General features: G+C 32.7%; 2 protein-coding genes across 6 annotated transcripts; one reads left to right on the top strand and one right to left on the bottom strand.

Moving 5' to 3' along the window:
- Nucleotides 1–2,880: 2,880 nt before the first annotated feature.
- LOC107458779 (elongation factor 2) lies at nt 2,881–6,337 on the top strand (the record flags this gene model as incomplete). Its single annotated transcript, XM_016076979.3, is given in 3 exon segments — nt 2,881–2,903; nt 3,004–3,091; nt 3,650–6,337. Coding segments are annotated over 3 exon segments (2,532 nt in total). The 3' UTR covers nt 6,091–6,337.
- A 7,384-nt stretch (nt 6,338–13,721) lies between these two features.
- On the bottom strand, nt 13,722–17,398 carry LOC107458784 (uncharacterized). 5 transcript variants are annotated; one of them, XM_016076987.3, is made up of 9 exons: nt 17,239–17,398; nt 16,957–17,117; nt 16,372–16,494; nt 16,118–16,152; nt 14,880–15,005; nt 14,664–14,741; nt 14,497–14,579; nt 14,212–14,294; nt 13,722–13,976 (listed from the first exon to the last, which is right to left on the bottom strand). In XM_016076987.3, exons 5-9 carry the CDS (start codon nt 14,942–14,944, stop codon nt 13,971–13,973), a joined length of 315 nt encoding a protein of 104 aa, XP_015932473.1. In that variant the 5' UTR covers nt 14,945–15,005; nt 16,118–16,152; nt 16,372–16,494; nt 16,957–17,117; nt 17,239–17,398; the 3' UTR covers nt 13,722–13,970. The 5 variants fall into 5 exon arrangements, 4 of the variants coding, with proteins under 4 accessions (XP_015932473.1, XP_015932472.1, XP_052107809.1 ...); XM_016076986.3 differs by having other exon boundaries at nt 16,957–17,106; XM_052251849.1 differs by having other exon boundaries at nt 17,254–17,398.
- Nucleotides 17,399–27,792: the final 10,394 nt, after the last annotated feature.

Raw genomic sequence — 27,792 nt, 5'->3', positions numbered from 1 at the left:
CCAACTCGCAAAAATTTTTTTTAGAGAGAATTAGTGATGGTGGCAATAAAGAGAAGGAAGCAGTGGTGGTGGTAATGGTAATGACAAATAACAGCCGTGTGAGTAGTGTTAAATGGGATGAGAGTTGGATGAAAGAAGATTTAGTGGTGGTGATGATAAAAGGTTGAGGATTGGAATAGGGATAATGGTGTTGGTGAGTGGAGGATTAAAAATGGGGCAGAGCAAGTTAGGTTAAATGGAGTAATTACGTATTTGGATAATTTTATCGGCGAAAATCCATCATTTATGGGTATAAAGATAGTTTCGTATTTTTATGCATAAATTTATGGGAAAAAGACAAATAGGTTTCTGACTTTTTAAACTTTTGACAAATACATTCCTGACAAAATTTAAATACAAAAAAGTCCCTGACTTTAACAAATGGAGGACAATTTAGTCCTTCCGTCTATTTGCCTCTCATGCACCTAACAGAACTGGCTGACGTGGCTGAAACGGTGTCCAGGTGTCCGTTACGGTGCCACGTTGGAAGGGAAAAAAAGTTCGAAGGACAAATAAGTCCTTGACGTTATTTTACAAATAAAGTTCGAAGGACAAATAGGTCTTTGAGAATTTTTTTTTTCAAAATTAATAAACTCATTTCCTAAATTCTCTCATCTACCTCTCTCCATTTTTATATTTCTCTCTACTATTTTTACTCTATATATAATTATATTTTATATTAGTAATTTGACAAATCAAAATATGTCATTCGATATTTTTTTACAATTAAAATATTTTAAATGTAAAATTATACACATTAAATTATTTTAAATTTTAGATAACGAATGTTAAAATTAATTACTAATAAAAAATTAGACTTTTTCATATAAAAATAATAACTAAAAATCTTATTATTTAATTTTTTATCTGCAGATATCTTGGTCTTCTTAGTCAGAAACTTTTGTCAACTTACGACTTTTTTGTAAAAGTAGTTTGATTTTATAAATCTTTTGTGTCATGCATAATTATATACTGTTAGAACAAAGTGAACTATAATTTAAAAAAATATTCTCGTAATGTTATTATGCATAAAAATACTAGTTCTAATATAATACACAAATGTACTAATGCTAACTTAATACATAAATGATGCACAAATGAACTAATGCTAACTTGATGCATAAATGAACTGATGCTAACTAATGCCACTGGTATGATGAAAACTGAACTAATACAATTTAACAAATTCTAATATAATACACAAATGCGCTAAAACTAAACTAATGCAATTTAAGAAAAAGAGTAGAAACATAACAAACCCAATTTCTATAATTTTAATACAAATAATTTAAATTGTAGAATAAAACAAGTTAACTAGATTTCAAAATACAAGCATAATTTTATCAGAAATTATTTTTAATATGGAAAGAAAATTGGTGTTTTGGTTGAATATTGACATTTGAAGTGTATTACAATATTGTGAAAATTATTCAACACGCCCCCACGAGTTGGCTGCCACGTGTTCAACACGCCCCCCACGTGTTGGTCAGAATGATGCCACGTGTTCACCACGACCCCACGTGTTGCACCACGCCTCCCACGTGTTGACTTCCCACAAAAAAATCCACCCATCTATAATTACATCACATTCTTCCATTTTCAACAAAAACACCAATTTTTTCCATACAAAAAAAATTAGCCTAATTTTATAAACTAAATTCTCATAATAGAAGCATAATAGAAGTATAATGAAAAAAAAAAATTCTCAAGGACCTATTTATCCTTCGAACTTTATTTGTAAAATGACGTCAAGGACTTATTTGTCCTTCGAACTTTTTTCCCCTTCCAACGTGGCACCGTAACGGACACCTGTACACCGTTTCAGCCACGTCAGCCATTCCGTTAGGTGTATGAGAGGCAAATAGACGGAAGGACTAAATTGTCCTCCGTTTGTTAAAGTCAGAAACTTTTTTTATTTAAATTTTATCAGGGATGTATTTGTCAAAAGTTTGAAAAGTCAGGACCTATCTGTCTTTTCCCTTAAATTTATTAGTGTTCTAAATATTTGTAATTTGTGCATAAAAGTGTAGTCCTAATAAAAATTAAGAATCGACAGATCAAAAGAAAAGCCCAATAAAATAAAAAGCCCAAGGCCCAAAAGTAGTGGATTGCGTTTTCTTGGTAGACATTATAGCCTCCTCACACACCTCACTTCACACTATTCTCTCGTTCTCAACGCAATTTAGAGAGAGGCCAAGCCGTAACCCTTGGCCGCCGCTCTCTATTGTCTTCTACTTCTTCTTCTTCTCCTCTCAATTTTTGCTTTCACTCTTTCAGGTTCGTTCCCTACAAAATTTCTCCATTTTTTTTCTCTTACTCTTCGATACTTTCTCCATCTTTTCATACTGATTCATTTTGTTTTTTTTTTCCTGCCTCTTCCGAATGTGTTTATTTGTGTCGATTCGATTCTTATGTTTTAAATTGAATTGTCTTTGTAGATTCAGTTCTTACATGAATTTCTTAAAAGCTCTCTGTAGTTTAAGATCTGTTTTTTTTTTCTGTTATCGTAATTTCACTGTTTTGATTGTTAGTACTTTTTTTTCCTTTTTTCATTGTGAGTGATAGATTGTGGTTGGATATACGTATATGATATGTAGCCTTTGACAAAGTATTTTTACTTGCGTCTTTGGAAGTGATGATTCTCTTTTTCACATAAAATATCTTTGAAACTACGTATAGTTCCTTCATCTGTGTTTTAAGTTTTGTTAGACCGCAGCAGAGTCATATTTAAGTGTACCATAAATTGCTTATTTTCGTTTAATTTATTTTGCCTGTGATGTCTTACTGTTTAGCTAATGATTTTTTGACTTGGTGTTTCAGCTCTGAAGGATTTCTTCTGTGGGAAATAAAGACTAGTCAAGATGGTAAGTTGAATACTAACATGGGTTTTAACATTCGATTTATTCATCTCTATAGGATGAGTTTGCTTAATATCTTAACTGTGATTTGCTTATGTATTTGCAGGTGAAGTTCACAGCTGAAGAGCTCCGTCGTATTATGGACTACAAACACAACATTCGTAATATGTCTGTGATTGCTCATGTCGATCACGGTATGAATTCTTTCGATAGCTTGTTTTGTTATGTTTACTTCCTCTGTGGTGCACTTTCAGCATCTACATGATGTTCCCCCTCTATGCGTATTTAATATGTATTGGTATTTTGTGTTTGATCAAGTTTAAAATGTTATTTTCATGATATATGAAATTTGTCCAAGTTCTTTTTTATTTTTCAAAGTTAATTTTTACGTGATATAAACTACATCACTTTCTTTGTTTAGGTTTTTTTAAACCAAAAATATGTTTTCTTAAACAAAAATCAGGCATATATTTTTCAACCAAAACGTACTGTTGCAAACACAAAAATGCCTTTATGTAGCGACTTTTAACATTTTTACTTGCATATACGATAGAGAAAACATGTTTTTTTCTACTACTCCTTGTGTGTGTTTTTTGGTGTGTATGCAACATCAACAAATGCTTTTGTCACATCCGTTGCTACTTTTTTTCCTTTTTATAAGAGTTGTACTGTATTGTTTTGTTATATTATATAGTTTCTATGGTTGGTTTATATGAACTACACTTATATATAGTTTTCCAAACAAATTGCAGGAAAATCAACCCTCACCGATTCTCTGGTGGCTGCTGCCGGAATTATTGCACAAGAAGTGGCAGGGGATGTCCGCATGACTGATACCCGGGCAGATGAAGCTGAGCGTGGTATTACAATCAAGTCTACTGGTATTTCTCTCTACTATGAAATGAGTGATGAGGCTGTCAAGAATTACAAGGGAGAGCGCCAAGGAAATGAGTATCTCATCAATCTCATTGATTCTCCCGGGCACGTCGATTTCTCATCCGAGGTTACTGCTGCACTCCGTATTACTGATGGAGCGCTAGTGGTGGTGGATTGTATTGAAGGTGTCTGTGTGCAAACCGAAACTGTTCTGCGACAGGCCCTTGGAGAAAGGATTAGGCCTGTTCTGACTGTCAACAAGATGGACAGATGCTTCCTAGAGCTCCAGGTGGATGGAGAGGAGGCATACCAGACATTCTCAAGGGTTATTGAGAATGCCAATGTGATCATGGCTACATATGAAGATCCATTGCTTGGTGATTGCCAGGTGTACCCAGAGAAAGGAACAGTTGCTTTCTCTGCTGGTTTGCATGGCTGGGCCTTTACCTTGACGAACTTCGCAAAAATGTATGCCTCAAAATTCGGTGTTGATGAATCAAAGATGATGGAAAGGCTCTGGGGTGAAAACTTCTTTGATCCTGCTACAAAGAAATGGACCAGCAAGAACACCGGTACTACCACATGCAAGCGTGGGTTTGTACAGTTCTGTTATGAGCCCATCAAGCAGATTATCAACACTTGTATGAATGATCAGAAGGATAAGCTCTGGCCTATGTTGCAGAAGTTAGGAGTCACCATGAAATCTGATGAAAAGGACTTGATGGGTAAAGCATTGATGAAACGTGTCATGCAAACGTGGCTTCCAGCAAGTACTGCCCTCTTGGAAATGATGATATTTCACCTTCCATCTCCAGCTAAGGCCCAAAAGTATCGTGTTGAGAACTTGTATGAGGGTCCCCTGGATGATCAATATGCTGCTGCTATTAGAGCCTGTGATCCTGAGGGTCCACTTATGCTCTATGTCTCTAAGATGATTCCTGCTTCTGACAAGGGTCGGTTCTTTGCTTTTGGTCGTGTTTTCTCTGGGAGAGTGTCCACTGGTCTGAAGGTCAGAATTATGGGACCAAATTATGTTCCTGGTGAGAAGAAAGACCTGTATGTTAAAAGTGTGCAAAGGACTGTCATTTGGATGGGAAAGAGGCAAGAAACAGTGGAGGATGTTCCTTGTGGTAACACAGTTGCTATGGTTGGGTTGGATCAATTTATCACCAAGAATGCCACATTGACAAATGAGAAGGAAGTTGATGCCCACCCCATTCGAGCCATGAAGTTTTCTGTCTCACCTGTCGTCCGTGTTGCTGTTCAGTGCAAGGTTGCATCTGATCTTCCTAAGCTTGTTGAAGGTCTCAAGAGGTTGGCCAAATCTGATCCTATGGTTCTCTGTACTATTGAGGAATCTGGAGAGCACATTGTTGCTGGTGCAGGGGAGCTTCATTTGGAAATTTGCTTGAAGGACTTGCAAGAAGATTTCATGGGAGGAGCTGAGATTATCAAATCTGACCCTGTTGTGTCTTTCCGTGAGACTGTTCTCGAGAGGTCATGCCGCACTGTGATGAGCAAGTCACCCAACAAGCACAACCGTCTCTACATGGAAGCTAGGCCAATGGAGGATGGTCTTGCAGAGGCCATTGATGATGGCAAGATTGGACCGAGGGATGACCCCAAAGTCCGTTCCAAGATCTTGTCTGAAGAGTATGGTTGGGACAAGGATCTTGCCAAGAAAATCTGGTGTTTTGGCCCTGAGACCACTGGACCCAACATGGTTGTTGATATGTGTAAGGGAGTCCAATACTTGAATGAAATCAAGGACTCTGTGGTTGCCGGTTTCCAATGGGCATCAAAGGAAGGTGCTCTTGCTGAAGAAAACATGAGAGCCATCTGCTTTGAAGTCTGTGATGTTGTCCTTCATGCTGATGCTATCCACAGAGGTGGTGGTCAGATTATCCCTACTGCCAGGAGAGTCTTCTATGCTTCCCAGTTGACAGCAAAGCCCAGACTTCTCGAGCCTGTCTACCTGGTCGAAATCCAAGCTCCTGAGCAGGCCCTTGGTGGTATTTACAGTGTCCTGAACCAGAAGCGTGGACATGTGTTTGAGGAAATGCAGAGGCCGGGAACTCCCCTCTACAACATCAAGGCCTACCTCCCTGTCATCGAGTCCTTCGGATTCTCCAGCACCTTGAGAGCCGCAACTTCCGGTCAAGCTTTCCCACAATGTGTCTTTGATCACTGGGACATGATGTCTTCAGACCCATTGGAGTCCGGATCACAAGCTTCACAGCTTGTTATGGATATCCGTAAGAGGAAAGGTCTGAAGGAGCAAATGACTCCCCTCTCTGAGTACGAGGACAAGCTTTAAAATTTTCCTGCTATTACATGTTATGGTCTTAGTTGAGTTCCTACCCATTAAAAAACTGTTTTCTTAGTTTTTTAGGTTTTGTTATCTATTCTTGTTTTGGTCTCTGGGTTATTGTACTTGGAATTATTTACCTCTGCATTGATGTGTATCTTATCTAAGATTACATTGATGTTTGTCATAGTACTATTTACTATTCACGAATTTTGCTTAAACGATGGTTTCCAATAATCGTGTTATTTTTTTCTTATCATTGTGATTGATGGCTCAACAGGGAATATTTGGATTTTTCCTTTTTGGGTTAAGGAATATTCAGAATTTAATGATTGAGCAGTTGGTTTTGGACTCTTCCGTGGAAGTGTTTTTATATGGGAAAGTGTTTTGTTCTTATGAATACCGGTATGTTTACTAGGGGAGTTAAACTCCAAAATTGCCTTCGAATTTTTCGAGTTTTCCTGATATCTACATGGAATTACCTCTAACGTTACAGATTTCTTGTTAACTATTTATTTCTTACTACAAAAATGTGCTCTTAATCCTGTTACCCTTCTAAAAAGTATCCAACGAAAGTTGTATATTTTCATGGTGCTTGATATTATTCTCGAGTTTTTCCCGCGATTTCATGCAAGATGTTACAATTTTCAAGATTTGATGAAGTGTAGGAATATGTAGATATTAGTTAATATAATTTTCTAAAACAAAACACTATCTATCTATTCTTATTATATAAAAGTTGATACCTTAGTTTTAAGTTATATATATGTTTTTTAATGATGTCATGTCAGCAATTTTATTTATTTGGCAAAATTTGAAAATCAACTAATCATTTTTTAATAAAAGATTTTAAAAGAATCAAAAGAATTTTACCTATTATTATTCAATTAAAACATAAAATACTAATTAAATACAATAAAAATATATTAGAAGTGTTATGATAATAATTATAAAAATTTTCAGTTATAAACATTAAAATTCTATTATGAAAATAAAGATTAGGGTTTGAAAAGAGAAGAAAGATGAAAGAGAATAGGAAGAATAAGAGATGATTTTGTTAATTATTGATGCACACATAACATCACAAGGGAACTATTTATAGCTAAGGGCCCAAATTTCTAGTTGACTCAGCTAGGTTACATCTATAACTTATTCTATCTACTTGAAATTTAAATTATGGTTACAATCTAGGATATCCATAATAAATATATCTATGATACTCGTGCTTGGATGTTCATATAATACGTTAGATAGCTGCCTCGTTAAAAATCTTACAAGAAAAAATCCGGAGTAGGATAAAAAGCATGGTTAAGGAAAAGAGTATAGCGCGTATTACTTCTCCTAATAATTACATCACTTGATATCTTTTAACTGGTGCATCCCAATCTTATATACTAACTTCTCAAATGTTGAAGTAGGTAGTGTTTTAGTGAACAAATATGCTAAATTATCATTAGAACGAATTTGTTAAACATCTATATCACCACTTTGTTGAAGATCATAAGGATAGAAAAGTTTTTGTTAAATATGCTTTGTTTTATCTCTTTTGATGTATCCCTCTTTTAGTTGATGTATGCAAGTAGAGTTGTCTTTGTATATGACTGTTGGTATTTTCTTCAAAGGTAAACTACACATATCTTGAACATGTTGGGTGATTGACCTAAGCCGAACACATTCTCGAGTTGCTTCAAGAATTGCCAATATTTTTTCATGATTTGAGGATGCTGCAGCTATGGTTTGCTTTGTTAAGTGGTACACGAAATCGTGATACACAACTTCGTGCAGCTGACCAGCAAGTGCACTGGGTCGTCCAAGTAATACCTTACATGAGTAAGGGTCGATCCCACGGAGATTATCGGCTTGAAGCAAGCTATGGTCATCTTGTAAATCTTAGTCAGGCGGATTCAAATGGTTATGAGTTTTGATAATTAAAATGTAATTAAAACATAAAATAAAATAGAAATACTTATGTAATTCATTGGTGGGAATTTCAGATAAGCGTATGGAGATGCTTTGTCGCTTCTGAACCTCTGCTTTTCTGCTACCTTCTTCCAACCATGTGTTACCTCCTTCCATGGCAAGCTGTATGATCCTCTCGGATGAAAACAAATCCATCTGTGCTGTCACTGCAGGGCTAATCATCTGTCGGTTCCTGCTAGCGTCGGAATAGGACCATTGTCCTTTTGCGCACTGTCACTTGCACCTAACATTCGCAGGTTTGAAGCTCGTCACAGTCATCCCTTCCCAGATCCTACTCGGAATATCACAGATAAGGTTTAGACTTTCCGGATCCCGGATCCTACTCGAAATACCACAGACAAGGTTTAGATTTTCGAATCCCAGGAATGCTGCCACTGGTTCTAGCCTATACCACGAAGATACTAATCTCACGGACTCGGTCCCCTGTATTAGATATCCTAGAGAATATACTCCAGCTGGCGTCCAATGACTACATTGAACATCATGTAGACCGCTTTTGTGGTTGTCAGGCACACGGATCTTGGCTAAGCGAGTAACGAAGATTGGGTGATTGTCACGGGTCACCCTTTCATTCTGACTTAACTGAATTAAGAACAAGAGTATATCTTGGAGAAGAAGTAGGCATGAATTGAAGGAAAAAACAATAGTACTTGCATTAATTTCTGAAGAACAGCAGAGCTCCACACCTTAATCTATAGGGTGTAGAAACTCCACCGTTGAAAATACATAAGTAAAAATAGGGTAGGCATGGCCGAATGGCCAGCCTCCCAAAACGTGAACAATGGTCAAAAAGATGAAAATACAATAGTAAAAAGTCCTATTTATAGAGAACTAATAACCTAGGGTTTACAGAAATAAGTAAATGATGCAGAAATCCACTTCCGGGGCCCACTTGGTGTGTTCTTGGGTTGAGCATTGAAGCTTTCACGTGCATAGGCTTCTCTTGGAGTTAAACGCCAGCTCTAGTGCCAGTTTGGGCGTTTAACTCCAGCTTTTATGCCAGTTTGGGCGTTTTACACCAGAATTTTTATGCTGACTTGGAACTCCAGTTTGGGCCATCAAATCTCGGAAAAAGTATGGACTATTATACATTGATGAAAAGCCCAAGATGTCTACTTTCCAACGCAATTAAGAGCATGCCAATTGGGCTTCTGTATCTCCAGAAAATCCACTTCGAGTGCAGAGAGGTCAGAATCTAATAGCATCTTTAGTCCTTTTTCAGCCTCTGAATCAGATTTTTGCTCAGGTCCCTCAATTTCAACCAGAAAATACCTGAAATCACAGAAAAATACACAAACTTATAGTAAAGTCTAGAAATGTGATTCTTGCATAAAAACTAATAATTATATACTAAAAACTAACTAAATCATACTAAAAACTATATAAAAACAATGCCAAAAAGCGTATAAATTATCCGCTCATCATTAAGAGCCAAGATATAATTGTTCCTTTACTTGTGAATAGATAACCTGTTTGTGAGCTATCTTTTTGTGGATTAGAAAAAAACCTGCATCTGCATATCCAAATAATTGAAATGCTGTTTCATTAGAGTAAAATAAATCCTTATCAATATATTCTTGAAGATATCTTAATATATGTTTAACACTATTCCAGTGTGTTCTAGTTGCATAAGAACTAAATCTCGATAATAAGTTTCCTGAAAATGCTATATATCTGGTCTTGTATTGTTTGCGAGATACATTAGTGCATAAATAGCACTAAGGTAAGGTACTTCAGGACCAAGGGATTTTTCTTTACTTTTACAAGGTTGAAATGGATCTTTATCCACATCTAGTGATCTCACTACCATTGGAGTACTCAATGGGTGTGCCTTGTCCTTGTAAAATTTTTTCAAAAGTTTCTCAGTATAAGTTGACTGGTGGATGAATATACCATCCCTCAAATGTTCAATTTGTAAACCAAGGCAAAATTTTGTGTTGTCAAAATCTTTCATTTCAAATTATCTTTTTAATTAATCTATGATTTTTTGAATTTCTTCAGAAGATCCAATGATTAAATCATCAACATATACTGCAATAATAACAAATTTAGATTCAAAGCTTTTTATGAACACACATGAACATACACGATCATTTTTGTACCCATCTTTCAATAAGTATTTACTGAGACGTTTATACCATATAAGCTCAGATTATTTTAATCCATAGAAAAATTTTAAAGTCTTACTGAACAAATTTTCAGAGAATTATTATATGCTTCAGGCACTTTGAATCCTTTAGAAATTTATCAATTGAGTCGTATAAATAGGCTGTAACAACATCCATTAGATGCATGTCAAGTTTTTTATGCACTTCTGACTAATAAGATATCTTAACGTAATTGCATTAACAACTTGTCCTTCTGAGACATTTGTTCTTATTGGTGCATTTGTAGCTGGAATGTAAGATTTGGTTACTCTCTTTAGGTTAGTAAATATGTTTGGCAAATGATTTGCAATATTTTGCATATAAATTAACTTTTGTACTTCTAGCTTGCATTGTCTAGTGTGATGATCTAAATGAAATAATGACAATGTATTCTAAGTAATCTCTTTTTTCAATTGTTTGTTTTCTTCCCCTAATTTTGAAAAAATTGTTTCATCAAAGTGAAATCAGAAAATTTTGACTTAAATAAATCACCCGTCATGGATTCAAGGTATTTTATAATTGACGGTATTCATAACCAACATATATTTCAAATCTTTTTTAGGTCCTATCTTTGTGCGTTATGGACTCGTGGTGGAGTAATTGGGACATAAATTGCACATCCAAATATCTTAAAATGAGAAATGTTTGGCTCCTGACCGCGAGCTAGTTGTAATGGAAAGAATTTAAGATAACTTGTTGGTCTGATGCGTATAAGTGTTGCAGCATGCAAAATAGCATGCCCCACGCTGAAATAGGAAGTTTAGTTCTCATAAGTAATGATCTGGCATTTAACTGGATGTGTTTAATTAATGATTCTACTAGACCATTTTGAGTGTGTACATGAGCAACAGGTTCTTCTATCGTAATTTCAGTTAACACACAATAATCATTAAATGCTTGTGATATAAATTCACCAGCATTATCAAGATGTATTATCTTTATAACATAGTCTGAAAAATAAGTTTTTAATTTAATTATTTGAGCTAGCAATCTAGAAAATGCCATGTTGTGCGTCAATAGTAACACAAACATGGGACCATCACAAAAAACATGGGACCATCACAAAGATGTATCTCTTAAAATCATGAAATATTTAAATGGTCTACATGGGGTGAATGGACCCACATATATCACCCTGAATATGTTCCATAAAAGATGGTGACTCAATCCCATTTTTTTCTTGTGATAGTCTTGTAATTAATTTTTCTTGAGAACAAGTAGCACATGAAAATTCATTAAATTGAAGAATTTTATGTTCTTTTAGAGGATGATTAAATGAATTCTCGATGATTCTTCTCATTATAATTAAATCCGGGTGTCATAACTGGTCATGCCAAATTGTAAATACATTTATATTTATAAACTTCTGGTTTACTATGGCATGTGATTCCACATTGTTAATAGTGGTGTAGTATAAACCAGAAGAGAGCAGGTAATTTTTATAATACACATTTTTCTCCCGATGTCATAATTGTAATATAGAGATATTCATTATTTTTTTCTCTTGCAGTTTTTACATGGTATCTATTTTAACGGATATCTTTAAAATATAGTAAATTTCTATGAAATTTACTTGATAGTAATGCATTGTTTATAAAGAACTTAGTTCCTTTAGGTAATACTATAGTAACTCTTCTGGAGCCTTCAATCATTTTTGCACTACCAACAATCGTACGTACATTTTTTTCTTTGTAACAAGAGAGACAAAATGTCTTTATCTCTAAGTATTGTATGTGTTGAAGCACTGTTAGCAAGACATACTTCTTCATTATTGAATTTGAGTGAAGCATGAGAAATATCCATATCCTCATTACGAAAATAAAAATAAATTACCATTAATAAAGAAAAAATACCAAAATTTCAAAAGCAAATAAAAATTGCAACCAAAAGGAAAAAAACTAACGATAAAGAAAGAAAAACATCTAAAAAAAGGATAGATTTCTAATTAATATTCTTCTAAAAAAATTTGATTCATCTAAATGAGTAATATTACTTAGGTCACCAAAATGAGTTGGTTTAGATGTGTATGGGTTGCTAATATCAAGAATGTTAATAAGGTCTGCAAAGATATCATCAGTGAATTTCAGTTCCATTTCAACACCATTAGCTTCAGCTTCATCTCTTTGTGTAGTCAAATTGACCTATTACTTTTGTCCCTTCGTTTTGATAGATTCTAGATATATCTTGACAAAACATTCAGGGATACGACATATATGCGATCAATGACCTTTTAATCCACATCGATAGCACAAAATTTTCACATTACGGCTCGAAGCACGCTTCTCATATTTATTCCACTTTTGGTTATGAGTAGAAACTCTATTGTTCCATTTGCCACGTCCACGTCCACGGCCATGACCACGGTTTCGACCATTATTCTGATAATAATTTTTTATGTTCACGAGATGCCACATTCACTTTAGAAAAAGCAGTTGAGCCAGTTGGACAGACTTCATGATTTTTCATTAACAATTCATTATTTTGTTCTGCCAATAGGAGACAACCTATTAGGTTAGAATACTTTTTGAAACCCTTTCTGCGATAATGTTGTTGTAACAGCACATTGGAAGCATGGAATGTGAAAATTTTTTTTTCCATTAAATCCTCATCAGTGACTTCTTAACCACACAATTTCAGTTGAGAACTTATTTTGAAAAGTACAAAATTATATTCACAGACTGTTTTAAAATCTTGAAGCCTTAAATGTATTAATTCATAACGAGATTTAGACAATAATACAGTTTTTTGATGTTCAAACATTTCTTTCAAATTTGCGCATAATTCTTGTGGATCTTTAACAGTTAAGTATCCTACTTTCAACCCTTCATAAAAGGTGATGAAGTAGAAAAATAAGTGCCTTAACCTTATCTTCTCTTGAAGATTCTAGTTCTTTCTTTATGGTATCCCCAAACTTCTTGGATACCAAATGGGTTTCAGCATCAAGTGTCGATTCTAAATAATTTTTGCTCGTTAAATCAAGAACGGCAAGTTCAAGCTTTTGCGAATTTGACATGATAGATCTATTAACAAAAATAAATAAAAGTAGGTAAATAGCCACTACAAGAAATTACCAGAATAGCGACCGATTCTGGTGGTTGCAAAAACCTTGGTCGCTAATTAAAAAATAGCGACCAACTTCAGTCACTAATCGTTAGCAACCGATTTTTAAACAAAGCTACCAAACTAGTACCAAACGATATTGGTCGTTAAATCGGTTGAAAATAAAATCGTTCACTAAATAGCGACCATCTTTTATGTCGCTAAATTAGTCGGTTGAGAGAATCAGTCGCTAAATCAGTCACTGATAAAATCGATCATTAAATCGGTCACTGATGTCTAGTTTAAAAATTTAAAATCAGTAGCTAAATCGGTCACTGTTGCTAATTTCCTAATTATTGATTTTTACTAATTTCACATATACCACTATTAAAACTTAATTTTTATAAATAATTATATTTCAACAAAATATAAAAGAATCAAATATAGATCAATTTTTTAAATAAATATCGAGAATATTCATACTATCTATATCGAAATATAGAAATTAAAAAAAAGACAAAATTAATAAATACATCAAATTTATGATCTACAATTCAAATATACATTGATGGCTTTACAGCCAATGATCCTAAATGTATGCAAAAATCAAGCAAAAAAAAAATTTCATTACATAAAGTAGAAAAAACCCTTAAGAAAACTAAAACTTCTTTGATTGAGTTGACTTCTCTTCCTTAGGGATCAATGTCTCATATTTTGAATCAATTAAAACTGCAAAAGTTATTAACATAATTAGAACTCAAAACACAATTTATAAATAAACAATTTCCACTATAGTATATTAGCATATGAATATAATATAAGTTGATGCTCTATACAAGAAACTGTTCATGACTTCATGTTATCATGCCATTCATTAAACCCAAATTATATTGCACCGTTTACTATATATTACTTTACAAAGATAAAACAATTATTAAAAATGTATAAGATTATTGAAACTTACATTCTCCACGTGAATTAGCCATAATTGCTTCTTGCTTGGCCTTTTCCGTATTTCCAAATCCAACAACCAGTCTACAATAGCATCTGGATGTAGAATAGAATAGAATTAGGCACATAAACCAGTATCAGTTTTCAAAGTTCAGACTAATGCAAAAAAACAAAATGGAAGTGCTGAACGTATCTCATAAACCAAAGTAGTTTAATATTTCTATTTTATAAAAAATGAATAATATAATATTAAATGTTAATATTTTATTTATGCATAATCATGTCCTACTATATGCACCTGCCTGCAATAAATTCGATGTGTCTCTTATTGCATTACAAACAATTTTCATAGCCTTTGCCTTCTGTAAACAATTTCCATGCCTGCACATATTTTATACATTTGGTTGATAATAAAACTTAGAAGTATATCAAGCTTGATTAATTATAATTCAAGTCCATGCTTACATGACCAAGAAGGTTAAAGTGGGTGATCTTGATGATTGAATCCTCTGTTTCTCTTCCCACTTATGACAAGTAGAATCACTGGAAATGTATGATAAAAGTAAGTTTGGGCAAAAATTGGACTGCAGCAACCCCCCAAAAGCATACTCTTTCACGACCCACCCTGCATCTACAGCAGAAAACTTAAACAGGACTAAAATATGGAAACATAACACTTACTAATATATTATAGTAATTGCACTACTAAATGTTATTGGTCTCCTTCCAAATGGATACACATGCATGAAGATTCTGGCTATCACAAGCAAAGCTCTTTTCAACACAAGATACTGTATACTCTTTTGCCTGAAAGATATGACAACGTTACATGTTAGATAATATTCAAAATATATAAAAGTGTCAAAGAGCATAACTATACATTTAAGTAACAAAATGCAAACCATATCCCATATATCATTAACATAAGAACAAGTTCACATGATTACAATATGATATGTAAGAATAAAGAATGTACATATATAAAGCCTAAATGCTAAATATATAATAAAAGAATCTGTGTTAACATGCATGTATAAAAAGTGAAAGTAGTAAGTTTCAACAACATTACTGAATTATGCACTTATCTGACTCCAAATGGATAACCATGGAAATCTTCCTTGCATCACATGAACTAGTGTTGGGTAAAATTCAACATACATATGCACTAATGTCAACAGGTAGCACGTATTAAAGTAACAGAAACGCTTACCGTATTATATATGTAAGCTACTGTGTTTATCTAGGAACTAATCAACCAATCTATGCTTTAACCATTAAAAACGAATAATAAATCGTTTGGCATGTCCAATTTAAAGTTTCAACTATAAAAACGTAGAGTTAACATTTTAGTAGTACAATATCTTGTTTCATTTACATAATGTCCTAAAAAATAGAGCAGATGTTAATTTTCTTGATGATTGAAGCCTCTGTGTCTCTTCCCACTTATGACAAGTAGAATCACTGAAAATATATCATAAAAATAAGTTTGGGCAAAAATTGAACTGCAGCAACCCCCCAAATTCAAGACCTAGCCTCTTGTTAGAGATGGTCACAAACAAATATTGGATCTTAGCAATAATGAAATATCTGGCACCATTGCAGACATCATACGCATCATTGGTGTTCTAAATATTCTTATCTTGAAAGGGAACAAACTTTATAGGAAACATACCCAATGAATTGTGCAATATTACTAGTGTGTTATCAATTATAGATTTCTCTCATAATAGTCTTTCTGGTCCAATACCTAAATGCCTTGGAGATATCAATTTTGAGAATCTAGACTTTTCTTGCTAAATTGGTCAAAGGCGACCAACGTTGCTGTATATATGCCACTTGATATAATCTATAATACATTTCAACAAAGTGCCTTTAGTAGTAAATAGTGCTTGTAGAGTTATGTTAATCATATTACTTACCATCTATTTTTTCTCCTTGCAGGAGTCAAATATCACTGCATCAGCAAGAAAAGACAACACATAACAAGTGGTTAAAATGTGCAAAATCAATTTTTAGAAAAATATTATATGTATTATTTGGTGTAGACCCTAAACTTCATCCAATAGAAAAGAAGGGTGAGTCAGTTCCCTTTATACAAAAAAGGGTGACTACAAATATTATTACTCAAAAAATATAAAAATAGCCCATAAAACATTATTAATCACAAACTTACAATTAACTTCAGCCTCTCCATAATCTTCATGGCAAATTGATCACCCTGGACCTTGAAATTTTCCAACTTAGCATAGATTGATTGCAGCACCTTATCAGGAGCATTTTCCCCCAAATAAAAAACCTGGCAAATGAAAATCATATATATAAACTTAAGACTACAAACTTCAATTGAACATTTAACTAACAATTGTGAAATATTTTATACCCTTATTTTGTCTCGTATATAAAGCTAATGAGACATTACAAATAACACAACTCATACCTGTTTCTCATTAAGAAGTGTTCTATATGTTTTCAAGAGTTCCCCTCCGAGAAACTAGTTTTAACTTTATAAACTATTGTTGACACCATCTAGCATCTCAACTTTTTGTCCTTTATTACATCAATTAATTATTAATCAACTAGGAATGCTATAAGTTGAATAATTGTGCACAAAACATAAATGAAATTCGTATGTAAATTTTCATATTTTAACCCCGAAGGAAACACACCCTAACCTTAAAGCCTAATAAAAGAAAGACCGAAACTAAAACCAAACTAATCAGCAAGTGATGAACATTATAAGAAGAAATGAACAACTCACCAACGCCATGGCTTCGCTTGGATGAAGACGGTGAACCTGTTAGTTCAATCCAACCAAAAAACACGAAAACTCATAAACATAATCACCGGAGGATTCGGACTATGAGCAACGGCAGATCTGGACGGCGGATCTAGACAGCGATGCAACGATCTGCGACAAAGCTAATAATTTGAAATTAAAGCACATAATAGACAAAAAGACAGAGAAATAGATAAGCAACAGTAGATTAGAGAGGCTTAATTAATATCCTAATAGATAAAACCAAATCGGCGCTGTTGTTACCGGAGAAGAATTTACCGCAGGAGGCGGCGCTGAGAAAAGAACGACGCGATGCGAGCAACGGCAGATCTGGAGGCAGATGCGACGATGTGCGACGATGGCTGAACGAGCAAGGGAAGAACGCAGCGAGGGGGCAGACGATGACGAAGAATCGAGGAGGCGAGATGGCCAACCAATTAATTTATAACTTAGGTTTTAGTGGTTGCAAATTCGGTCACTAAAAATTACAATAGCGACCGATTTAGTGATCGATTGCTCTAATTCCATATTTTATAGTTGGTCGCTAAAATCGGTTGCTATATTATCCCTTAATAATTAATTTAGCGACCGCTACCTTAACGACCAACTATTTTTTCAGTCTATTTTTATATCCGTTGCTAATTTGGTCACTAAATTATAAAATAGCAACCGATTTAACAACCAACCACTTTAAAAGTAGCATTTTAAAGTTGATCGTTAAATTAGTTGCTATTTTAACACTAAGCAACCGATTTAGTGACCAACTTTTTAGCGACCGATTTAGCGACCAACAATTATTAAGACTATTTTTATATTGGTTACAAAACCGATTGCTAAATTAAATATAGCGACTGATTTAGTCACCAATTAACTCGAAAAGCCTTTTTTTGTTTTGGTTGCTAATTCGGTCGTTAAATTAAAAAATAACAACCGATTTTAGCGACCAAGAGTGGGTAATCACTAAATCGGTCGCTAATTGAAATTTAGCGACCAATTTTAGCAATCAACTTTTTCTTTTCCTAAAACATTTTGATTAATCGCAAAATCGGTCGCTAATGGTGACCGATTTTGTTAATCGCTAAAATCGGTCGCTATTTTAAAACTTTCTTGTAGTAAGCTAAGAATAATAATATTAATAATTTATATAGAAGAAAAGAAAGATAAGTAAAAGAAGAAAAATAAATCAATTTGCTACAAAAATTGATAAAAATATATTATTCTTTTAAGATAATAAAAATAAATTATTAAATTATACATTCGTGGCTGAGAATATAAATAAAATTGTAATATTAGCACTACGAATATTATATCTTCAGTTGAAAAAATAATATTTTTAATATATGTTCCTTTAAAATTTGTTTATCATTCACTTCAAAGAATAATTATTTATATGATTAATTCTCATTCACTTTAAAAAATAATTATGTTTATAATTAATTATTATTTATATCAAAAAATAATTATTTATAAGATTAATTATCATTTATTTCGGAGAATTATATTAATATTAAATAAAATATTATATATAAACAAAATAAATAATATAAATAAATCAAATAACGATAAATAAGAGAAAATATAAAAAAAGGAAGAGAGGCAACAAACTGAAATGAGAAGAAATAGAAGATTACCGAAGAAAGAAAAAAATGACATTTTGTTTCTATAAATTTTAGTAGAAAGTTTAATGGAGTAATGGATAAGAAATTTAATTGAGTCGAATCATTTGATTTGTAGTATAGCTAACTCATGAGTTCATTTTCAACGCAATCCATAGATACTAATCAATAGTTATTTAAATGCACGTGTTAGAAAAGAAAAATGAGAAATTTGAATATGGCCCAGCGTTCAAACCCACAATTAGTCATGCATAAAATAAATATATCATGGCAATGATAATATGTCATGTAGTATAAAAAAAGACATATAGAAAAAAAATGTATATAAGAATATATATGCATATCTATCAAATAATAATTAGGGGTGGTTTCATTTTCGATGCGGAGAGTTCTCCGTGTTTCAGGCTGGCTCCAATTCCAGGTGGATACTCTCCTCCAGCGTGACATTTCCTCCAACGTGGCTTCTCCTCTTCAGTGGTACATGTGCTCTTCTGTCATTCCGCCATCAGCTGTTCCTTTTATCGATTCGCTCACACAACCTCCCTTCTTCACGGATTTGGTTGAACATGTAATCATTACTTGAAACCCTAGGACCTTTGCCTTCTTCTCCTAATTTGCTTTCCTCTGTCTTACGAAACGCTGTGTAGGAGCTCTATTTCTTGATAGTTTGCCTCGCCGTTGTTCATCCAGGTTAGCGATTTCCTGATGGAGTCTCAAATTCAAGATCTCCAATCAATCAATCAGGTGCATTCTTCTAGTGCTTTTAGTTCCAAACCTATTTTTCTCTTCATCGTTTTTCTTTTCCTTCATTGTGTACATCCTTGTGATCAATTTTGGTATCTGTTCGACGGTTAATCCATATTTTATTGTCTAGGGTTTGTGAAGTTCCTAATTTTGCAAATTGTGATCAATTTTGGTATCTGTTCGACATTTAACTTAGATTTTATTGTTTAGGGTTTGTGAAATTCCTAATTTGCAAATTGTCTATCTGACTTGGTGTGTTTCTGGGCTCATGTTCTTGGTTACATTCTTTGGAAATTGCTGTTAATTTGAGTATGGTCTATGAATCTGTTTCATCTTCTTCATTTCATTATTTAGAATTTGATCTGATTATCATTTCTCTTTTTGCTACCTGTTGAATTGTTTGTTGCATGTGGTTTGTGTATTTCATCAATTTTTTGGATTTTATAATGATTATAAAGATTGTCTTCTTACTTACGTTTTCTTGTATTTATGGATCATGGGTTTGGTTTTGTGAATCATTGTCTAGGTATGGAGTTTCTACCTAATCTACTTTCTCTGTGGTGATGTGATTGACAGAGTTTCTTCAGCAAAGTAAGCTTATAGACCCATCTTCTCCTATTCAAGTTTTGTATTTCCAATTTCATTCTCTCCTATTCAAGTTTTGCATTCCAATTTCCATTCTCATTCAATAATCCCTTTGAATTGTTTGGGATGAATGTAGGAATTTATAATGTTTTCTGCATTCAAAATCATTTTCAGCTATTTATGCTTGATGTCAAATAATTATTATATCCAAAGTAGACCCATTAAATCCTATATTGAAAATTGATGAATCCATTTTTAATTTTTTATTTTGTGTATATTCAACAAATCCATTAAGTTTTTATAATGTTTTCTGCATTCAGAATCATGTTCTATTATTTATGTTTGATGTCAAATTTTATGAAGCACTCAAATAATGATATCCAAAGTAGACCCATTAAATCCAATATTAAAAATTGATAAATCTATGTTTATTTTTTTATTTTGTGTATATTCAATAAATCCATTAAGTTTTTATAATGTTTTCTGCATTCAGAATCATGTTCTGTTATTTATGTTTGATGTCAAATTTTATGAAACACTCAAATAATTATATCTAAAGTAGACCCATTAAATCAAATATTAAAAACTGATAAATCTATTTTTATTTTTTTTATTTTGTGTATATTCAACTAATCCATCCATTAAGTTTAGATAAAGTGAATTGCTGGTTGCATGTGGGTTGTGTGAATCATTTTGAAGGAATAGATTTTGTACCTAATATATTCTATGAGTAGTGATGTGATTGACAGAAATTGATGTATAGCTTCTTGGTCATTTATTTATATTTTGATTTCAAGTCAATTGCATTTCATTTTTTTATTGTTTAAATAAAAATTATTTTATATTTCAACTATTGCATAGACATGCAGCTCTTCGCCCTAAATTTAAGAGGTTCATTGAGAAAATAATGTGGTTTGGCACACTAAGATGGCATCACGACACTTTTTGTCTAACTAGGAATTCCCTCCTTTAAAGAGAGACACGTGGAGTAGGTTATCTTCCCTTGAAAATGTCTTCTGCACACATAATGATGTTTTGCCATATATTCTTCACTGAAAATGTGGGAATCTCTATCAAGGTATGGGGTTTCTATCTAATCTATTTGGTGAGTGGTGATATGATTCATAGGAATTGATTGATAGCTTCTTGGTCATTTATTTATATTTTGATGAAATATTTGGTTATTCAACTCAATTGCATTCTCATTTTTATATTGTTTATGTAAAAATTATTTTATATTGCAGCTGTTGAAAAGACATGTAGGTCTTTGCCCGGAATTTAAGATGTCATTGAGAAAGGAATTGGTTTTCTGACAATAAGATGGCATCACTGTACTGTTTGTCTTACTAGGGAATTCCCTCCTTCAAATATCAATACATGGAGTAGGTTATCTTCCCTTAAAAATGTCTTTTGCACACATAATAATGTTCTGCCATGTATTCTTCATTGAAAATATGGGAATTCCTATCAAGGTTTGGGGTTTCTATCTAATCTATTTAATGAGTGGTGATGTGATTGATAGAAATTGATTGATAACTTTTTGGTGATTTATTTGCATTTTGATGAAACCTTTTGTTAGTCAACACAATTGCATTTCAATTTTTTATTGGTTATGCAAAAACTACTGTATATTTCACCTCTTGCATAGAACTAGAGTTGATTGTCATGAATTTATGTGCTTCATTGTAAATGAATGGGCTTGTGCCACTCCTATTCAAGTTTTGGATTCCCAATTCCATTCTCTCCTGTTCAAGTTTTACATTTTCATTTTCATTCTCATTCAATAATCCCACTGATGAATCTTTTTTTTTGGTATATTCAACAAATCCATTAAGTTTACATAAAGTGAATTGCTGGTTGCATGTGGGTTGTGTGAATCATTATCAAGGAATGAGTTTTGTACCTAATCTATTCTATGAGTGGTGATGTGATTGACAGAAATTGGTCATTTATTTATTTTTTTATTTCAACTGAATTGTATTACATTTTTTTTGTTGTTTATGTAAAAATTATTTTATATTTCAGCTGTTGCATAGACATGCAGCTCTTTTCCCTGAATTTAAGAGGTTCATTGAGAAAAGAACGGGCTTTATCACACTAAGATAGCATCACGGTACTTTTGATGTATAGCTTCTTGGTCATTTATTTGCATTTTGATGAAATCTTTGGTTAGTCAACTCAATTGCATTTCATTTTTTTAGTTATGCAAAATCTGCTGTATATTTCATCTTTTGCATAGAACTAGAGCTGTTTGGCCTGAATTTGTGTGCTTCATTTACAAAAGAATGGGCTTGTACTAGTAAAATGGCTTCATGGTACTCTTTGTCTAACTAGCACATCTCTCATCTAAAGAAAAATCTATCCAGTAGCTGATCTTCCCATGAAAATGTCTTCTGCACACATAATAAGGTTGTGCTATATATTCTTCATTGGAAATTTGGGAATCATTATCAAGGTATGGGGTGTCTATCTCACCCATTTCATGAATGTTGATGTGATTGATAGAATTTTATTGATGTGTGTCTATAATTTTTTTTTTCAGATTCATTTGCTGTTTCGAATGTATCCCTACCTAACACATTTACCAATTCTCATTGCCATGAGTAGAATCATTGTTTGGGATAGTTGATGACTGCTTTCCCTATGGTCTAATGATATGTAGGTGCACTGTAGTAGGTATGGTGTGATATCTCATTTTTTGGTCCTTATTTATTTATTTCTTCAAACTTTCACTTGTTTTTCCTGTTTTTTTTTCAGGTTTTGCTCCTGTGATTAGTTATTCCTATGCCATTGAATGGAGATGCATATGGATTGAGGTTTTGTTTTCCCTCCATTTCCATCTTCAATTTGAATTAAAAAAAGTGAGCCTTGTGCTCTGGATTTTTTTCTATAAAAGGATGGTTGGTAAACCACATTCAATGCACAAGTATTCTGCTGTCTTCTATTTCCTCCTAAACTCTGTCTATTTCAGAAATTTTTGTTTACATCTTCATCTATTTCATAAACTCTGTTTACATCCTTTTTTTTTCTACAATGCCTCATCCATTTGATATGATTTCTAAGATGTATCCTTCTAGAGAGGCTTGGAGGTTGAAAGTTAGGGTTTAAGGCTTTAGGTTGTACCTTCTTTTGGTAACCATGAGGTTCCTAACTCAATGGAGATGATTCTTTTTGATGAGCATGTTAGCCCCTATTAGCTTCTCTTTTAAATATGGTGTTAGTTGTTGTTTTTTAAGTTTTCAACTTAAAATTATGTGTTTCACTAATCTGATTTTATTCTTTTGTTACGTTTTCAGTGTAAAAAAATTCAAGATAAAATTAAGAAACAACTCCTTAATAGGTTTAGGGATCATATAGTTGAAGGTCAAGTTTATAGAATGACATACTTTACTGTTGTGTCAAATCATGGTAGTTATAGAGCAACTTCTCATGAATTCAAATTGGTTTTCCTTCACCGAACCACTGTTGTAGCTGTTGATGAAGATGTTATTCCTAAGACTTGTTTCAACAAGTTTCCTTTTTCTGAGCTGCTGAACATGACCCAAGATTATGATTTTTTAGTTGGTTTGTATATCTTGCTATTCTCTTATTCAAGTTTTCTTAACGAATCCTTTGAATACTTAATAGGTTGTGTTTATTTGGAATAGATGTCATTGGTCTTTTAACTTCAGTGGGAGAAGAGAAAGAATATACAAAAGAGGGGAAAATTGTGAAAATGATTGTGCTGGAATTAACTTCAAAAGAGTATGTTGATTCAGTCATTTCTGTTGGTTTCTCTTTATCTTTTAATCATCTTCTTTCCTTATTTTCTGTTTCATTCTTTGTCATGTATTGAGTTTCAGTCTTATAGTGTGATGTACATTGTTTGGGGACTATGTTAATCAAGTAAATCATTTCCTAACCTCTGGCTATGTGGAGAAGCCTGTTGTTGTCATTCAACTTGCAAAAGTCAAGTTTTTTAGGGGTACATTGTTTATTTTCTGTACATCTTATTGCTACTCTAGGTGTTGTCTCCAATAAAATTTGCTAGAATCTTTCTGTATTGTTGTGTATGTCAAGTAGGCTTCAAAATGTGATGTATGCCACTCAAATGTTATTTAATCCTGATCTTCCTGAAGTTGTTGAATTCAGGCAGAGGTTAGCATGGTTTACTTTGCTTATTTTTATTGTATTCTTTAGTTACAACCAATCTAGAGTAACAAGTACAAGTATTTGCATCATTTTTTTTAGTATGATTGAGCAAGGTGTCAATGGTACACAGCCACTGTTTATCGCAAATGAGGGTAAAGTTATCTCCTTGGAAGATGATTTCATGCATTTAACTAGAAAATGCACTATTGAAGAGCTTCAAAATAACAATGAGGTTGACATCTTTTGCGTTAGTTGTGTTTATTTTATACACAAATGAATAGAAAAAGAAAATCAAAGAACAATTTTCAGATCTGTTCTTTCATTCGTATTGTTAACAAATTTTAAAATGTCCCTTGTGTAGGAGAGTTTTTTTATCATTTTTGATACAACCAGAGGTATTGTTGAGGATGGAAGTTGGTGGTATTATGCTTGTGTGTGTAAAAAGGGTATCTATCCTTAAAATGATGCATACTACTATGATTTTTGTTTGAAGCACATAACTAATGTGACTCCAAGGCCAGAAATTTTGTTCAAAATATTTTTTCATTTTGTCTTGTGGATTGTTTATAAGAATAATGTTTCTTGGTATTATTTATTTCGAATCATTGTGTTACTTTTTTCTCTTTGCAGATTTAAAATTAAAATAACACTTGAAGATCATAATGGGGAGAGTATTTTTGTTCTCTTTGATCGTGAGGCATCTTATTTGCTTAACAAAATCATGTGCTGACTTGTTTACTGAGGTTCAAAGAGATGCAAGTGTACGTTCTTAGTTTTCTTTTGTGTGTTGTTCACTTTATAGGATTCATTTTTTATAGCCATATTCTTTATTTTGGTTGATATGTGTTATTTAAACGGTGTATTTCTTATCTATTACTTTCAAAATAGCTTATATGCGGGGATACTTATCCTCCCATATTCCAAGGGCTCATTGGAAAGAAGTTACTGCTGAAGGTTGATACCAAAGGTATCGCACATGATAAATTTTATGGCACTTTTCGAGTTAGGAAAATATGTGATGATCCCACCATTATTTCCATGTTTAAACTTCCTAATTATGATGCTGATGATGAGTCTACTCCAAAAAAGGTTACATATACATATAAGTATTTTTAGATCGTGTAAATTCATCTTTTATTTTTTATTTTTTTTTATTGTGCTGTGGTAAATTTTTCTTATGGTCTTATCTATTTTTAAACTCTTATGCAATATGAATAGGAGCCTGATTTACACAAATCTGTTTCCTATGGAAAAGGAGATATTGGTATTAAGAAGGAGTCATCAAAGACTTTTATTAAAAGTGACAAAGTTGCTGGTGAATCTTCTAGGATTTTATCTAAATCCCCAGTTCTTATAGATTTTTTGGCTGAAAAAAAGCCTGCTGTTTCTGGAGGGACTGAGTTTGCTGCCTTAATTAATCATGAAAATGGAAAAGATGAGAAAACACCCGAGAATGATACCGTTAGTGATGATCTTTCTGCTGAACTGGATATATTGCTTATCACCAGAGAAAGAAACTCAGGTGCTATTATATAATATTTTTTCTCCTTCCTATTTGTGCTATTTCTAAATGAATTTTGCATTGTTGAGTGATTTTCATAGCTTTTGTTAATTCGTACATCATAGGAGGTGTTGTCCCACGTTCTTAATGCATCTTCCCAATATGGAGAGAAGCTTATTCTTGAAAATCATGTTGTCACTTTCAAGGGCAAGATGAATTTGAATCCCTAATTTGAAGATGTGGCTATTGATGCAAATGGGCGTGGGTCCAAGATTGCCAAGGTTAATGGAGTTTGATTTAAGGTGTGGAATTGAGCTGCTGTGTGTAAGTGTAGGTATTTTATATAGTATATCTTTAAGTGTTTAGGAAGGCTTAGGATTCCAAATAGATCTAAATATAATTATGCTGGCTGGATGCTATTTTGATTTGACTTTTTTGGATTGTGTCCAACAAATAGAATTGTCAGATATAGGGATTTTTCTTTTGTGTTGGTTTGGGTCATCTGTTAACTAGGTCTATTCTCAACTCCTTCTTTTGTAATAGTAACTTTGCTAGGGATTGGACACATTTTCAATATTTGTAGCCTGTTTAGGCTACACACTAGGATATGTAGTCAGATGTTGGAATCCTCCTTATCATAGGAGAGATAGCCATATGTAGTTGTGTATTTGAGTATCAATATTTTAATGAGATACAGTAGTTCTTATTATTATTTGTTTATTGTTGTACAACGTTATCTTTTCATGTCAATTAGTTATTGGTGTTCATTATAATACTTTATTTTTTTCTTTTTCTACCTTACCAAATGTGTGGATGGTTATATAAGTACTTTGTTGCTGTGTTTCACAAGTTCTGTTCCCAGCCACCCCCCTTTTTTTACCTGTTGCTTATAGGAACTTAACAATGTGGATGTCTTTTTGGCAATAAATTAGGGGGTAGTTCTTGCGATTTATGTTTTAAGTTTTTATTTTGTTTAGTCCGTGTAACAAAGATGTCTTAGAATTTTGTTCGTGATAGAGAATATAGGAGAAATTTTTTGAAAAGAAAGCGAACACAAAGTCACCATCGAAACGCAAGAGGTCAGTACTGAATTGACCATCGTGATATTTTTAGTATTTTTTTGCTCCAATTTTCAACGATTTCATACTTATGGGAGTCTTTGTATTTTTTTCCTTTTGTAATGTTTTAGAGGTCCTCGATTCCTCGATGCTTGCTCTCTCTTTGAATGATTATTTGGGTAATTTTTATTGCTCTACCTATATTTTTGTAGTTAATCTTTGTGTTTCTAATAATTTATCTGTTTATTTTATATGTTTCCAATGTTTCTGTATATTTTTATCTTTTAGAAAATTTAGTTGAAGTATCCCAGAATGTTAATCAGAATTCAAATCTTATTTTGTCAGGTATAACAATATCTTTAACTATTTTATTCCTGTCCAATTTTGTTTTTGTTAAATTATATTTTTAAGTTCTTTTGATTTATATCTAATAACACATTTGTTTTTTTACACTGTTATACTTAAACGGTTTACTTTAACTATTAGTAACACAAAGAATTTCTAATTAAACATATCACCAGACTTCTGTATTTGGTCCCTTTTTAATTTGACACCTCAATTAATATTTATAAAATAAAAAATGATATAATAATTCTAAATATCATTTAAAATAATTATAATCTTACTAAATTGTGATAAGTTGTTGTTAAATTTCTAACATAATCGTGAAATTGTTTAGTTCTTATTGTTTACATGGTTGAAAGTGATTAAATAGTTAATAATTGATTCAAAGCGAACAATTATTGAAGATAATTAAATTAGCTAGCATAAGTCTGACCAGTTGCCGCATGTGGTTGAAATCATTAATCCCATGATAAATTTGTTTATATAATCATTTAGATCACTAGATAAGTTTAATTTATATAGTTATTTCAAACATACACAAGTACTAGAGGTTATTAAACTGTTTAATTAGGGTTTATTCTTGTCTTGGACAATGTGAAAAGTTTTTTGGTTATGTGGTTGGATTCATGTAATTAGTTAATTAATTAACTTTTCTAGCTAAATGATACACGAGGGGTATTGGGTATTTGTTGAAACTCTTTTAATTTGATGTCATAATCAATAATTGTATATTAAAAAAAATTTAATTACTCTATTGGTCCCTCTAATTTTTAAAAAATTTCTATTAGGTCCATATAATTTTTTTCTTTCAATTCTGTCCCTCACAAATTTTTTTATT

The sequence above is a fragment of the Arachis duranensis genome, chromosome 7, assembly GCF_000817695.3.
Source record: "Arachis duranensis cultivar V14167 chromosome 7, aradu.V14167.gnm2.J7QH, whole genome shotgun sequence".
NCBI lineage: Eukaryota > Viridiplantae > Streptophyta > Magnoliopsida > Fabales > Fabaceae > Arachis > Arachis duranensis.
Note: the sequence above shows the minus strand (reverse complement) of the source record. Positions and strands in the feature narration are given on the sequence as shown.